We start from the raw sequence: 15,340 nt of genomic DNA, 5'->3' as shown, positions 1-15,340 counted from the left end.
AACACTCATCGAATAAGACTGTTCTGATTGCCGGGCGGTGCTGGCCCACACCTCTAATCCCAGCACTCAGGGGGCAGAGACAGGGATCCCTGTGAGTTTGAAGCCAGCCTGGTCTACATAGAGAGATCCAGGACAGCCAGGGCTACAGAGAAACCCTGTCTCAAAATAAAATAAAATAATAAACTGTTCTGATTATTCAAAGGCCTTTAATCTGCACCAGGTGCATAGTAGGGTCTCAGATGATCATGGTTATTGCTACTCTAATGTAGTAAAATGCTAAACCAACAAACCGTACCAGTGGGGAAATTTCCAAGTTTTTGAATAAAATGTCCCTTCAGTACCACTCTGATTTAGAATGCTGATGTGAATGAGTCACTGTTACAGGCTACATTTTTAATGTTTTTTTTCTAATCTTATCTGAAACACTGTAATACTTAGCTGAAAACTCCTTACCAACAATGTTATCTCCTTTATCCATCTTAACATTTCCATATACCACTAGTATTCTTACTTGCATTTTAGAATATTTTTTACAGTACAAAATTGCTCTCACTTGTCTTGACTTTTTAACATCCTTGCTATCAGTCAGGTTAGTGGTTGTCTCACACATATCAACCACAAGCTAACAATGTATTTTTCATGGTCTCAAATGCTATATTCTTTTAAAATTATTTTGTTATTATTGCTTATTGAGATGCTTCTGATTAGCCTTTTTTTTTTTTTTTTTTTTGTCAACCAGAACCTTCTTACAACTCCCAGATAGGAACTTTAACGCATTGTTAGAGAATGGCTGGAGAGGTAAGTCTCAGCTAGACATGCTGGCACATGCCTGTAATCCCAACACTCAGGAGCTGGTAGAGACAGGAAGATTGCTAGTTCAAGGTCAGCCTGGGCTACAGTGAGACGCTGAGGAGAGAGGGAGAGTCAAGAGATAAATGCTCAAATACAACATTAGCTAGAACTGAGGATAAACTGAAAAGGCATAGGTCTAGAGTGAACAGGTGAGTGTGTGTGTGTGTGTGTGTGTGTGTGTGTGTGTGTGTGGTGTATTAGGAGACCAGAAGTCACTATCAGGTGTCTTTGTCTAGTGCTCTCCACTGAACCATGACTCACTGATAGGCTTCTGGCTGGTCTAGTGAACAAGCGTCTCGGTACCTACCTCCAATGCTGGGTTAGAGATACATACCAGTGCCAGGCTTTTAGACGGGTGCTGGGATCCGAACTCAGGCCCTCATGCTACCCAGCAGGCACTTTACCAAATGAGCCATCTTCCCAGCCCAATCAACAAGGAGTTTGAATCTGTGTGGTGCATATTGCTCTTTTAATTCTTCTCTAAATAAACTGATCGCATTTGACTCCTATTCTGCATCTTTCCCGTGCCCTGTATCACATCACTGAGGTCACTCCATTTGCAGGATGGGGCATTCTGAGAGCTGGGAGGAGAACTTAGCAGTAACCCTTTGGCACCGAGCACTGTGATCGTGGAACTTTGCATCCTAATAAGTAACTGGTCGGTCTCAGGATCTGTGAGCCTTTTTACATATGGAATGTAAGTGACATTTGTATACATCGGATTCCTGTTCCACACTGATGAGAATACTTCAGGCACAGCAGTATTCACAAATATCAATGACATGAATTCATGAAGGATTAAAAGGAGCTGCATGAGGAAGGTATTATTAAATATTTTGTCTTGTGGAGAGAAGAGGGTTAACTAACACAAACCTTTGAACTGGACCAGTTCAAATTTCATAGTGAATATTTTTATGAAATTTGAAGAGGTTCATGTAAGGCTCTCCAAGATGCCCTCAGCGGACCTGTGGTAAGAAACCATACTTTAGAATATTCTTGCTGTTATCTGCTTTTGTTTTTTGAGGTGTGTCTTACTATGTAGCCCAGACTAACCCCAAAGATTTGATTCTCCATCTCAGCTTCCTGTGTGCTGGGATCATAGTTGTGTGCCACTATGATTGACAGAATGATTATTTATAACCACTCACTTTTACTGAGTTTCCCAAAGCTCTCCATGTAAGTTTTCCTGACAGTAGGTTTCTTTTCACACTCATAATCAGTTACATAACTACATTTCATTAAGTTACAAATTGCAGTATAAGAAAGTTTAGGATGATAGGTTTGGAACTAAAGAAATCTGATCCTGGTAAGGTACACCTCAGTGTGAAGAGAAGCGGGTAGGTGCAGGAAGGAAGGAAGGAAGGGAGGAAGGAAGGGAGGAAGGGAGGAAGGGAGGAAGGGAGGAAGGGAGGAAGGGAGGAAGGGAAGAAGGGAGGGAGGAAGGAAGGAAGGAAGGAAGGAAGGAAGGAAGGAAGGAAGGAAGGAAGGGAGGGAGGGAGGGAGGGAGGGAGGGAGAGAGGGAGGGAAGGAGGGAAGGAAGGAAAGAAAGAAGGAAGGAAGGAAGGAAAGAAAGAAGAAAGGAAGGAAGGAAAGAGGGAAGAAAGGAAGGAAGGAAGAAAATAGATTTTGTAACATATAATGTATGAATTTCAGAAATGGAAATGAGAACATGAACACATAAATTAAGATGTGTAAATTGAAATTAAAAAAAGCTTGACTTTGATAGGACCTTGCTAGTGGGTCTTACTATTTTTTATGGGAACTGAGAGCTTGAGAGACCTTTTGTAGAATTAGTATTAGGAAGTCACAACAAACCGTTAATTTAATACAGACTTGGCAAAGGTACGCAGGACTGGATGGCAGGAAAGACTGACAGCAGTAGAGAGACAACTTAGCTGTAACTGCACCAAGATGAAGTGATAGGACCTGAAATAAAGCTGGGCAGTAGATCATCCTCGGCAAGATTCCACCTTTCCCACACTTGTGCTCAGTCTCTTCTGTCTTAGTTTCTGGTCATCCGGGCTGAAGAGTTGCTGAGACAGAGATCTAGGTCACGATTCCCCAAAAGGCACCTACACTGACCTAATCTAGCCTGGCACCCGAACGCCTCACCTCTCTCCCGTACTTCCGCCACTGGCGTGTGGCCACCTCGTGCGTCTCCTCCACTTACGTGCATGCTGCTGCAGTCATGTACTTTTTCAAAGCATCATTTCGTTCTTGTATCACCAACAAATCTGAAGCTGATGGAACCCAGGCTGAGGAGTAACAACCTGGGGAGCTGAACCCAGTCCTAGCAGTGAGCCCTAGCAGGGTTTTCTGGCCTGAGCTTTTTAATCTTGGATGTTTTGAGGAACTGATGAATGCTATGGACCCCTTTCTCTGTCGATTCACATACAAAATCTACATCTAACAAAGGAAACTCAGAAACCTCATCTACTGACCCTTTAGGATGACACTTAAATCAAGTACACCACCATCACCTGAAGTGCTTGTTACAAATGCGGGTTGTGGGCCCAGTAACTTAGCTTTTATTAATTACTCCAGATGATTCGGATACAAATAGCCCACACTGCTCTATCATATCCAGAGAAACAAAGTGCTTAAGATATCTCTGCATCACAAAAAACTTTTGGACTCATTAAAAATACTCACTAAAATTCATTCTAGTCTAAAATTCTGTTCTGTCTTTATGAATCAAGAGTAATAAAAAAAAGTTAACTTCCAGGTGTTAAGCCAAAATGGCTCCTGATGTCACTGGCAAACCAGAGAAGTCTGAATTTTCACCTAGGTGGAGAAACTGGTACTAAGTACCTTTGTTTCAAGGAGAAAAAAAATAAGGAATAGTCACAATTTATTACAAAATGTTTACAAAATAAAAATCAACTTGGAATCTACATCTTTGTCTAGAAATGCCAGTTTAAGCAGTCTGTGGGCTGAAACTTTATATTCCTTCCAAACTGCCACAGTATTAAATTCAAGACACCACACAGGGACACAAAAGTATTACTCATATTCCAATGTCTTAAAATATTTGCCCCCAAAAATGGGGTACTGGAAATTATACAATAATTTAAATTACTATGCACTCCTATAATCTAATGTTTATTTGTGTTATTACGTACTTCTTTCTGCTAGCACAGAAGCAGAGGATGAGTGAGTTAATTTTAGATTTATTAAGCACCGTGGCACTTTGCATAAAGCACTTCGTTCTTTGTGAAGGAAGCAACATTTCCACCGTTGCAATGAAGAGGCAGACACCCCGAAGATCCAGTTAGTGGTTCAGTCTGAGCAAAACTAGCCTCCTAACCTCCTTTTTCTTCGTTGTAAGCCTTTCTCGGCCCGCCCCGTCCGCTCCCCCTCATGCACCTGCGCCAGTGCACACACGCTCCTCGGCTCTTTAACTGCACAGGGATGATTCGCATCTCTGGGGTAGATTCGCCACAGCCCCTCGCAGTCGCCAGGGCTGCAGACAGGGAGACTGGAGAGCCGGATAACAAGGGGCGTTCCCGGGCAGGGCCTGAGGTGGTCCGGGACCAGCCCTGAGCGGGGGGCCGACCTCCCCGACCCCCCACCCCCGGCCTGCAGCGAGGGCGCTTCCTTCCGGCCTGCACTGGCTTTCTGACGGCGACGACTAAAACAGTACCCTACAGCAGCCCCAGGACTTGCAGGTCCCCGGCAGCCTACAGTGCGGGCATGAGCCTGGGGCGGAGGATGAAGCGACTGCAGCATTTACCTCATCCTCCTCCAGCCCGGCCGCTTCCGGCCTTTCCGGGTCGCCCATCGCGCAGACTCCGCCAGAGCTACCCGAGCTGAGGAACTGAGCGCCGCAAGCCAACTCCCGGCAGGACCGGCTCCAGGCAGCCCACTGGTCTGCGCCGTGGCCCTCCTCCGGCTCCGGCCCGCCCCGTCGCTCCTGTCCTGGATTCTCGCTGGCCCATGGCGGGGCCTCCCGCGGCGGCTCCACCCACCCCGGCCCCGCCCCTCCCCTCAGAGCACCGCCCCCTCGACCGGCCCCGCCCCTCAGAGCACCGCCCCCTCGGCCGGCCCCGCCCCACACCTGAGAGCCGCCCCCTCGGCCGGCCCCGCCCACGCCTGAGAGCCGCCCCCTTCGGCCGGCCCCGCCCCTCCGAGCACCGCCCCCTCGGCCGGCCCCGCCCCTCCGAGCACCGCCCCCTCGGCCGGCCCCGCCCCTCCCCAGAGGGCCGCCCCCCTCGGCCGGCCCCGCCCACGCCTGAGAGCCGCCCCCTCGGCCGGCCCCGCCCACCCCTGAGAGCCGCCCCCCTCGGCCGGCCCCGCCCCACGCCTAAGAACCGCCCCCCTCGGCCGGCCCCGCCCACGCCTGAGAGCCGCCCCCCTCGGCCGGCCCCGCCCACCCCTGAGAACCGCCCCCTCGGCCGGCCCCGCCCACCCCTGAGAGCGGCCTCCCTCCGCCCTCCGGCTTCTCCTGCAGGCGAGCACGCCGTGGCCGCGCCAGGCAAGCCTGCTCCCCACTGGTCCACCGGTGGCGACTGTGGCGTCCCAGGCCCTGCCCAGCCCTGCTGCCCCAGCCTGGACGCTCCCGCCCAGCCTGTCATCTGCTCTGAACTCTGCAGAGTCGATTGGAGCCCGCGGTCAGGTCCGCCTCCCGTGCCCCAGAGCACGCAGACTGCCGGGCACACGGGCGCCGGGCACGCCGGGGCGACGTTCCCCGGCTAGCCCTCGTGCTGCGCCAGCAACCCGGTAGGTAGGCTGGCTGCCCTCCTTCGGTCCCCACAGACTGCCGAGTGGCTGCAGAGCCGCCCACTGGGCGGGATGTGGAGAGCCCGGTGGGAGGCGACACCGTAAAAACTCCAAGGGGAAAGGACTCTTTCGTGTTCCAGCGACCAAAAGGAGGAACTGGAGGGAGAAAATGTGTGTGAATGGAGCTTGAGAATGAGAAGGAAAAATAGCTATATTCAGGGAAATATCTTGAAACCTCTACCGAGTGATGGATTCTATTCTGTAAAACCCTTTATGTGAATTAGGGTATTATTATTTAATCTTTGAGACATCTCTCTGCAGTCTATACTGCAATTTCGCTCATGGTACAGATTAAGAAACTGAACCTTAGGATAAATAACCAAGGTTATGCAGCCAAAAATAGACTCCATTATCCTTGCCACATGTACTTCTCGAGACAAAGGCTAACGTGACAGATGCAACACTTCTGAATTGTAAGGGCAGAGGACGGAGGACAATGATGGTGGCAGTACTCTTGGTTGAATTACTAATATAATGCTTTCAGGATATGGTAACTACGACAGAAAAAAAAATTCCAAATATACTAAGATTCCATCTCAAACAAGACCACAAAAAGGAAGTGAGATTTTCAGTGGATTCTGGAAGGAGTCTTGCTATGACTTCAGCTTGCACCTGTTTTGTGGTTAGCCATCTCTAGTATGGTCAAGTAGGGCAGAAAACTTGCTGTAAGCTCTTAAACCTACCCTGGAGTGGGTAGTTACCCTTACCCTTTGTTAAGGCAACATGATCAAATGCTGAGTGAAAACTTTATGTATATTAAATTCTGTGAGGAAATTCTCATGAAAGATAACTTACAAAGGTTGCAAGGTAAATAAATTATGAGCAAGGGTTCATTCATTTAAAACCACCAAAGAGTAATTTGGCGTGAAGACACGAGTGTTTAGATGCAGCCGTTAACCACCCAAAGGGAATGCGTGTATTTGAAGGCGGTTTGGGGCGCTCTGTCCTTAGTGCTGACATGTTACTCACTGTAGTTCAAGAGTCCAAGACAACCATCTTTTGACTTTCCACAAATAGCCCCTGCAGATACTGAAGTACTAAAGCAACTGAAGACCAAGACATAAGCAATGGTCAGAAATAAATACAATTTCAACTTCAGAAATAGACAAGACAGGGCTGAAGAGATGGCTCAGTGGTTGGGAGCCTGGCTGCTCTTGAGGACCTGGGTTCAATTCCCAGTACCCACATTGCAGCTCACAACTGTCAGTAATTCAGGTTTCAGTGGTTCTGACTCCCTTACACAGACATGCAGGCCAAACACCAATGTACGTGATAAAAACTTACTGCAGTCTCATTGGCTGCAGTAAAAGTTTATTTCCCTAGCATTGTGGCTCCTCTTCCAGCCCAATCTTGAGTCTTCAGCCCATGGAGATAAAAAGGTGCAATGTGACTGTCTTGGAGTGGCGGCAGACACCCATGTGGTAAACACAGATGGTCTTGGCTGAGAGTAATCAGCAAGAAAGGAAGATGTGGCAGGGGAAGAAAGCTCATTTTTAATGACAGAAACTATGAACACCAGTTCAAGCTAAAGCACACACAGTGTTAGGTGTTGAATATACAAAAAATGAAACATGAAACAGAAAAAGGACATAGAGCCTGGAACCATTCATGGCACAAATTCTGGTTCCCCCATTTAATAGCTGAGTAAGGCAAGTTATGTATCTTGTGTGCACATGCTTATGAATGTATAGGAGTTACTTTATGTACAATGAATGCGAAGGAGCCAAGAATGGTGGTTCACTGAGACAGGAGGAGCTGAGGCTCAAGGCCAGCCTGATACATAAAGAGACACTGTCTCTAAAGACAGTATTCGGGGAAGGAGAAAGTGAGATAACAGAATGCAGTGGAACCAAATTGCAGTTTTTAAACTGAAAATGAATTCTTGGTCTGTAGAAACACAGTTCTGAACAAGTAGTAGGTTCCCTTCTTACATACTATCCACACTTTCTTTCCTTAGGAACACATCAATTTTATCTACAGTGCTGTGTTGTTTCATTGGTAGGCTGCCTATTAATTCAATTAGCTCCATTGACAAAACATAATTCACATAATACAAAGATCTACCGCCAGTTCAAATAGCCAGCCAGTCACTTCTAAACACAGAAAAGGGAAGCGTGGGACAAAAGTCCAATATGGGGAAAGGAGTCCCCTGTAAACACTTCACTGGGTGGGAACAACGCAAGCCTTGAGGCTCTCTTCTCAGTCAAAATAAAGTCCTTGCAGAAAACTGGCAAACACCAAACTCTTTGTCTTAAAACTCCTGAAGTCTATGGAGTTCTATTTAACAAGCCATATTTACTATTCAGAAATCCATCCAATGGAGAGGAGGGTGCACACTTGGAGGTGTAGGGACTAGAGCCGCTTGGAATAGGCTATGTGTAGGATAATGCCATCTTGAAACAAGGTAATGGGAATGAAAGAATGGGTTAATATATGTTAAAAACACACGCATTCATTGTACATAATTTCAGGGATGGGGAGATAGCTCAGCAGTTAAGAGGACCAACTGCTCTTTCTAGGTTCAATTTCCAGCACGTACATGGAGGCTGACAACCTTCTGTAACTGGTTCCAAGGGACTCAACACCCTCTTCTAAGCTCCATGGACACTGCATACATGCACTGTATAGCAGTACATACACACATGCAGGCAAAACACCTATTATGCACCGAGTAAGAATAAATTTCATTTTTCTAAAGGACATCTTTTCAAGATGCCTTCATCAGCAAGTAGCTGTGGAAGATATTCAGCAAGTATTATAGGATTATAAACTACAAGTTTAAAAACATGGGAGACTGGGCAATCAGCAATGCCTTTTAGCAATGGACTCTTGATAAGAAGAAAAGTTCAGTTCTAAGTGTGGCTTGCTTTATGTTCACTATTGTAGCTCTGACAACTTCAAAGCCATATTGAATAAAGCATTTGCATCAAATGAACCAGCAGTCAATACAGGTTGTCTGCTCTAAGTTTCAAGAACTGTATGAAGAACATCTCCCCATACATTTTAGGAACTGGCACTTCGAGGATAAACACAGAACAAAGAATAACTACAGTCCTAAGTTAAAACTGGCTGTTGCAGTTCATTAATGAAAACATGCTGGGCAATCGAGATGGTCCAGCAGGTTAAAGGAGCTTACTATGCAAGGCTGGTGACCTGAGTTTGATCCCTAGAACCCACCTAAAGTCAGGAGAACAACTCCACAGAGTTGTCCTCTGACCTCCACGTCTGGATTTTTGGTTACAGAATTTTTAGCATCCTAGCTTTGGGTGTGCTGGTTCTCAAACTCAAGGTCTCATACATTCTAAGCATGTACTTATGAACTATACCATCTGTCCTTTAAAAGTAAACAGTAATCACTGCCTTCTTTCAGAGTACATAAAATGTTTTCGTGAAATAGTTATACTGAAGCAAATGTTGACTGGCTCTGAACTGTGTAAGGACGGAAGCATGTCAAACAAATGAATGTTCAAGTATTTTAGACCAGCTTGGTGTTGCACAGTATTTCTACACTGAACAGCTCCCTGTGCTGGATTTCTAACGTTTGTTATCTTCCCTGTTCTAGGTTTTGCCACTTCTACTTACCATGAAGGAGAAATCTGGTGACCAAATGCCAAACCTATGCTTTCAGTTTTGTTCTCGTTCAGTGCCTATATTGAGGCAACTAATACAGTGCCTCATTTGTTACCCCAATCCCTATCTTGGTAGTAAGAATTATTGTTTTTCTGTAGGCATATTTTTTCTAATAAACTATAACACAATTGTGCTTGTCCCCTAAATGAATACGGAAGTGGCAACAACCGCATAAGCCTTTCATTTCTGTAGGTTATAAGCTGAATCCATGAGACAAATGAAAAACTTTTAAGCATGCTGCTGACTACTTAGGAGCATGAGGCACTTTGTTTAAAAAGATTCTACAGGTTACTCACTGTGTGATACATAAAGTTTACCTAATCATTACCATGCCACAAGCTTGCCAGAGTTTAACTTTAATAGTCAAGTTTCATTTTTTATACCAAACACTTCAAATACAAGTAACACTGTTGTTTTTTTCCTGGAGAAATCCTATTTGCATCAAAATGTGACTTACCTATTGATTTGATGTTACAACTAAAAGCATTCAGACACATGTGAAAAGGTTCATGAAGTCGTTATCCATGATATGTACTTTTTTATTTGTATGTGTGTGTGACCATGCATGCCAAGGTACACAGGACAACTTGCAGTTGGCTCTCTCCTTCTACCCTGTTCTGGAGATCAAATTCAGGTCATCAGGCTAGGCAGCAAGTGCCTCTACCCACTGAGCCATCTTTCTGGGTTTGCAGCCCAATTCTTTAAAGAACTTAGGACAATAAAATCAGTTTTTCATTATACGCTTTTCATTTTAAGACATTTGGATTTAAAAGATATATAACATCGTTAACTTTAGAGCATCCCCACATCTTTAAAGTTCCAGATACCATTGGGGAAAGTAACTGAAGGATAAGTCTATTTGTTTCTAAATCTTTAGCAAGTTTATGAATCACAGCTTTTTCAAGATAGCACAGTCAGAACATCAGAATGGCCCCAGGATCTAAGGCTCCAAACTGAGTCAAGTGCAGCTAGAGCCTAGTGACACACTTCATTATTGGTAACTCAGTTGCATTATTATACCTTCCACAAATTACTACCGCAGTCCAATGTTAAGACTGCAAACTCTGTGCCTGGGTAGAATTTAACAGTCTAATACTTCATAAGTGGACAACCTTCATCAAATCAATCTCTGAGGACAGTAACGGGACAATGGGGAAAAGTGCTTAGCACATAGCAAGTACTTATTAAAAATAACGAAGAGGAAGTTAATGTAATCAGCAATCTAGTGTGTTTGAATTGTAAGCAAGGTAACATGAGACTAGGTCACATGTGAGGTAAGGGAATGGTTATTTTAAGTTTTATCTGCATGTTCATACCCATTTCAGTTGATGTAAACATACATTGTAAAGTACTTTCAACCACTACCCAGGCAGTCCATTAAAGGTACATCCATCCAACCATGATCAAGTGGGAGCCAGGACTGATCAACAGTTGTACTTTTTTTCATAGATTTCAAGTAGGAAAGGCTTGACTTTAGTGTATTTATATCCACGAGTGAAATGGAATGCTCTTCTTTTAGTGTTAGAATTCACCTGGATGCTGTTCTATTACGGATGAAGACTGCTAGCTTCCACCATTTAGTATATCAGAGAAGTGACAGGGGACTGTGCCCAGGTGTCTGCATTAACAAACCACAAGTAAATCTTTGCCATAAAAGTGTGTGAATTATTTCCTCAAAGATGATTTCAATTTTAGCTTGAGCCTTGCAGCTGTCATTACATTCGTCAAAATAACCCGATCTTTATGTTGTTAATGTAGTAAAATCATTTCTTTTGAAAACCCTCTGAAGCCCACCCCAGTAAGCCATTACAGAGCCATCCTGATGGTCACCCTGTGGGGAAGGCGAGAAGAAGCAAAGCTTCCCCACCAGTCAAGTTCATTCTTGGTCTTCCTGAATTGCCTCCAGTTCTGTCTCAATCGCTAAACAAGACCAAAAGAGAACCTTATTTTGTATGACTTTATTTTACATTTAGAATCATTTTATGCTTTACTAAAGAAACAAAACAAAACCAAAATAACAAACCTCACTTTGCTTTTACTATTACTAAAAGCATTTTAACCAAAATCTTGATTTTGGAAGACCTCAGACATGTCGCATTATCTTAAATATTTTCATTCTTTCAGTAACTATTAAGAATAAATTTACAACGAGGGCTTCGGTGTCCTAGTCTAATTTGTTCATTTACGACTGATCAAGCCTGTTGTGTGACTTATGTTGATGTTCTGTATCTTTCAAAACATACTGATGCTTGTTAGCTCTTAATTCAGAATAATATTTAGACATAAAAACCAATGTCTCACTTTGGCTAACTTACACACATCTAATACAGCATGTTGTTATATAAGTTTTAAGTAATATAGTGACCTTCACTATGATTCAGTTTAATATATTTTAGTTAACAGGTTGAGAATGCCATGTGGTTCAGTCTTTTGAAGGAAGTTATATAATAAAACTACAGTCCCTTTAAACATGACAACTATCCAAGGCCAGAGGTCCTAAATAGGAATTTAAACCATAGGTGAGGACAGGAGAACTTCCATCATTTTTTACATTTAAAGTGACTACTTGAAATCCTAGAGGGACTTTTTGTTCCTTGTTATCCCACTGAATAAAACTGCTAAGTCCACAAAATATAAGGGGCATTGGTCATAGACCACATAGTCATTAAAAACAAAACAAAACAAAACAAAACAAAACAAAACAAAACAAAACAAAACAAAACTGTCATTTAGTTTTCAGTTAGTTAACTCAAACTTTCTGTGCCAATTAATGGTCACACTTCACTACTACTTGTAAAAAGAAAGGGCCTGGCTGGGTGCCATTCAGGATTCTCTGCTAACTGTAAAATGTGGACTGGTTTTCTTAACGTTCTTATAGTCCATATGTATATAAACTTTAAAAAAATGTATGAATATAACCATGTCAGTGCATTGCCCCTAGCTTAAAAAATGTACAACTATATAAATAAAAACTGTTTCTTCAATATTACTTGACATTTCTTCTGTAATTTATTTAAAAAAGTAAAATGTAACAAGATACTTAAAAAAAGGCTAGATACAAAAGTAGTTAAGCTGCTCACGAACATTTAAAATTTTCCAAAATGTATTTTCAGTAATCATGATCTTATAAAACATTTTACAGTTATCAGAAAGTGCCCAGCTGAGCACACATAACTGAATTACCTTAGCACAAATGTCTGGTTAGGATGAAGGGCAATAGCCTGTCTGACTGCATTGAAACAGGGATACAAAGAAAGGAAGGTAACTGTGAGAAAGTCTTGTGCATTGGCCCCGTCCTATGTACAGAAAAAGTACCCTCTCTCAACTGAACAAATTACATGCAAAATAGTAGTAGTATCATTTAATATCCTAGAGCTCAATGCGGCTAAAATAACTCGCAATAGAAGTGGTTTTTATAGGTAAAAGTGATTTCCTCTCTAAAATCTGAATGTCAAGAACTTTTTACAAGTTCCATACACATGATACAGAATTGCAGCCAACCACAAATTAAACACCATAAAAAAGTTAAAATGAAAACACAGAACATACTTAATTTTTTATTTTGAAATTCCCTATTCCCTCTATACAAGAACCTTTGCCGAAACACTTTCCACAAAGGCAGCAGTGAATTTTCAGAACATTTTACATTTTTCCCCCTCAGCAAAAAAGATAAATCACAGTGTAAATTATGTTGTTCTGCTGTCATCTTTGGCTGGGGTTAGACCTAGAAGATGGCGACTAGCAAACCATCATAGACAAAAGGTGCCAGTGCTTCTCAGGCCTTTAAGCTACAAACTCAGCAAGGAATGTCTGCATTTAATCTCTTTAAGGTACCACCAGGGGGGTATGACAGCATTAACTTCCATAAACTTTTATAGACAAATGGGAAAAAAAAAATCTACAAAATTAGCTAGTAATATTACACGGCAATACACACTTTTTATACTCTACACAAAACCAAAATTCTTGGTCTTAATGGCGAGTAGTAATTTTTGTTTGAGAATCTGTTTAGAGGAATAGAGTGGGACATAAAGTCGAGAAATACAAGTATTTGCAGTAGGAAGATGTTGGTCATCTGGTGGTCTTATTGTGATTGAAGGCATAGGCTGGAAACCTTCTTCACTGGCTGGCAACGATGGGCTTGATGTCCAAAAGTAAACCTAAATAAGAACACAGAGTTACAATCGTGGCTTTTAGAGGTTATAGTCAACCTTAATTCTGGCAGCATAAACAACCACAACTCTGATGTTTAAAACCAAAGTCTCACAAACATAACTGCCCAACTATGAGCTGACCACAACAGATATGCTAAAATGGACGGGGTGGGGAGGGGGAGAAGTCCAGGAAGCGTCAACCATAAACAAATGACTACAGACAACCAAGAAATGCTGAGAGCAGAATAAACAGTCTTTCCTAGAGAGAGCACACTACTTGGTGATCCAAAACAGAATAGAATGTCTACCCTGAAAACATACATCTACATAACATTATACAGCCCGAGCAGGTTTTACTTATGTATTTAGGAACATGTATGCGCGCGCGCGCACACACACACACACACACACACACACACACACACACACACACACACACTCTGGGGGGGGAGTGTAGAAACCATGTATGGTATTTCTATGGCATTTACTTTTTACAACTAAGCACTAAAGTCAATCTAACTTTCCAGAGTAGCTCAGAAACTTCAGTAATTGTCGATATTTCCTAAAATATAACTGTGTAAGGAACTTCATCTTAGAAGTACCAAAGCAAAGCTGGTCCCATCCACTCATTTAACAGGTAAGAAAAAGCTTCACGTAAAAAGTTTCTTCAAGAATGAATGAGTTGGGGCTAGAGAGGTGGCTCAGCAGCAAAGAACACTGACTGGATGCTCTCCCAGAAGACCTGGATTTGATCTCCAGCACCCAAAAGATGACTCAAAATGATCTATAACTCTAGTCTCAGGGGGATCTGATGCTCTCTTCTGGCCTCAGAAGGCACAACATACACATGGTGCACAGACATGCATGCAGGTAAAATACCCACATATATAAAGGAGAAATTAAAAAACATGATCAATCAAAATCGATAGTTAAGAGAAATACTGACAGTTTCACATGACTTTTATTGGTAAACTATATTCTTCACGAGGGAAACCCACCGACCCACCTCCTAAAACACCCAAGCCAAACACAACAACCCCCTTGTGCTTCTTCCGTCCTTTAACTTACAAGGTCCTGCCGTTCTGTCATGCTCATTTTCTCTACTATTGACCAGAACCAACGCTTGAACTGGAGAAGCTTGTCAGCATTCTCTCCTAAGAATATAAAGTCAGTGTGTTGTATTAGATGGTGTTTCTTCTGAACACTGGTAAACTTCTTATATAAACAAAGAGACAAACTTTACAATTTAAGGCATCTAATTCCTAAGAGGAAACTATCTGTATTTTTAAAACCTTTGAAATTAATCAGGGAATCCTGACTTGAAACGAGTAAAAGAAAAGTGAACTGTCATCACCCAATCAACAGTCCATGACATAAAGCTCATCTGTAAACTCGAGTCTTCTCATGTGACCCTAAGCCAGTGCTTCTAAACTCCTGCGTTCATAAGCCACCACCGTGCCATGGATCTCTGTAAGAGGCAGACTCCCATTCACTCCCAGATGACAGGAGAGACGGACACCGAGTGCTGCTCCTCTGACCTCCGGACATACGCTGCTTCTTTTCCCAGCTCTAGCTGTGCTTTTTAAATGAACCAAGTCCTTCTACGTGCTGACATTAAACTGTGTCACAAAACCCACTATATAACAAAACTAAAAACCGCTGAGCATGAAAGTAATAAAAGAGAAAAAAAATTTCAATTTTTCTGTAATCTGAGCTGGTGTACACCTTTAATCCCAGCACTCAGAGGCAGAGGCAAGTACGATCTCTGTGAGTTCAAGACCAGCCTGGTCTACGCAATGAGCTGCAAGAGTGCTGCATAGACCTTGTTTCAAAAACACCAAAAATAATAAAAACAAAATTTATAATTTGGTGGAAGCCACTTAACAATATAGGAAAAAAAAATCTAAATTATGTATGTAGTAATT

At 42.9% G+C, this 15,340-nt stretch overlaps 2 protein-coding genes across 8 annotated transcripts in view; both read right to left on the bottom strand.

Annotated features, from left to right (window-relative positions):
• Rrm2b (ribonucleotide reductase regulatory TP53 inducible subunit M2B) overlaps positions 1 to 4,823 on the bottom strand; it is a 29,281-nt gene extending 24,458 nt beyond the window's left edge. The window contains exon 1 of one of the 4 annotated variants that reach the window (XM_006982810.4): positions 4,586 to 4,823. In XM_006982810.4, the coding sequence (XP_006982872.1) occupies positions 4,586 to 4,633 (48 nt within the window). In that variant the 5' untranslated portion in view covers positions 4,634 to 4,823. Of the gene's footprint in view, positions 1 to 4,218; positions 4,415 to 4,585 lie in introns of those variants that run through there. The other 3 variants (XM_006982811.4, XM_076555869.1, XM_042264604.2) reach the window with 3 other exon arrangements.
• Positions 4,824 to 12,786: 7,963 nt separating this feature from the next.
• Positions 12,787 to 15,340, bottom strand: part of Ubr5 (ubiquitin protein ligase E3 component n-recognin 5) — a 114,585-nt gene continuing 112,031 nt past the window's right edge. For all 4 annotated transcript variants that reach the window (XM_076555868.1, XM_076555866.1, XM_076555865.1 and 1 more), the window contains exons 58-59: positions 14,484 to 14,569; positions 12,787 to 13,421 (exon numbers count right to left, since the gene is read on the bottom strand). In XM_076555868.1, coding sequence (XP_076411983.1) covers positions 13,209 to 13,421; positions 14,484 to 14,569 — 299 coding nt within the window. In that variant the 3' untranslated portion in view covers positions 12,787 to 13,208. The remainder of the gene's footprint in view (positions 13,422 to 14,483; positions 14,570 to 15,340) is intronic.

This window comes from Peromyscus maniculatus, chromosome 20 (assembly GCF_049852395.1).
Source record: "Peromyscus maniculatus bairdii isolate BWxNUB_F1_BW_parent chromosome 20, HU_Pman_BW_mat_3.1, whole genome shotgun sequence".
Classification (NCBI taxonomy): Eukaryota; Metazoa; Chordata; class Mammalia; order Rodentia; family Cricetidae; genus Peromyscus; species Peromyscus maniculatus.
Note: the sequence above shows the minus strand (reverse complement) of the source record. Positions and strands in the feature narration are given on the sequence as shown.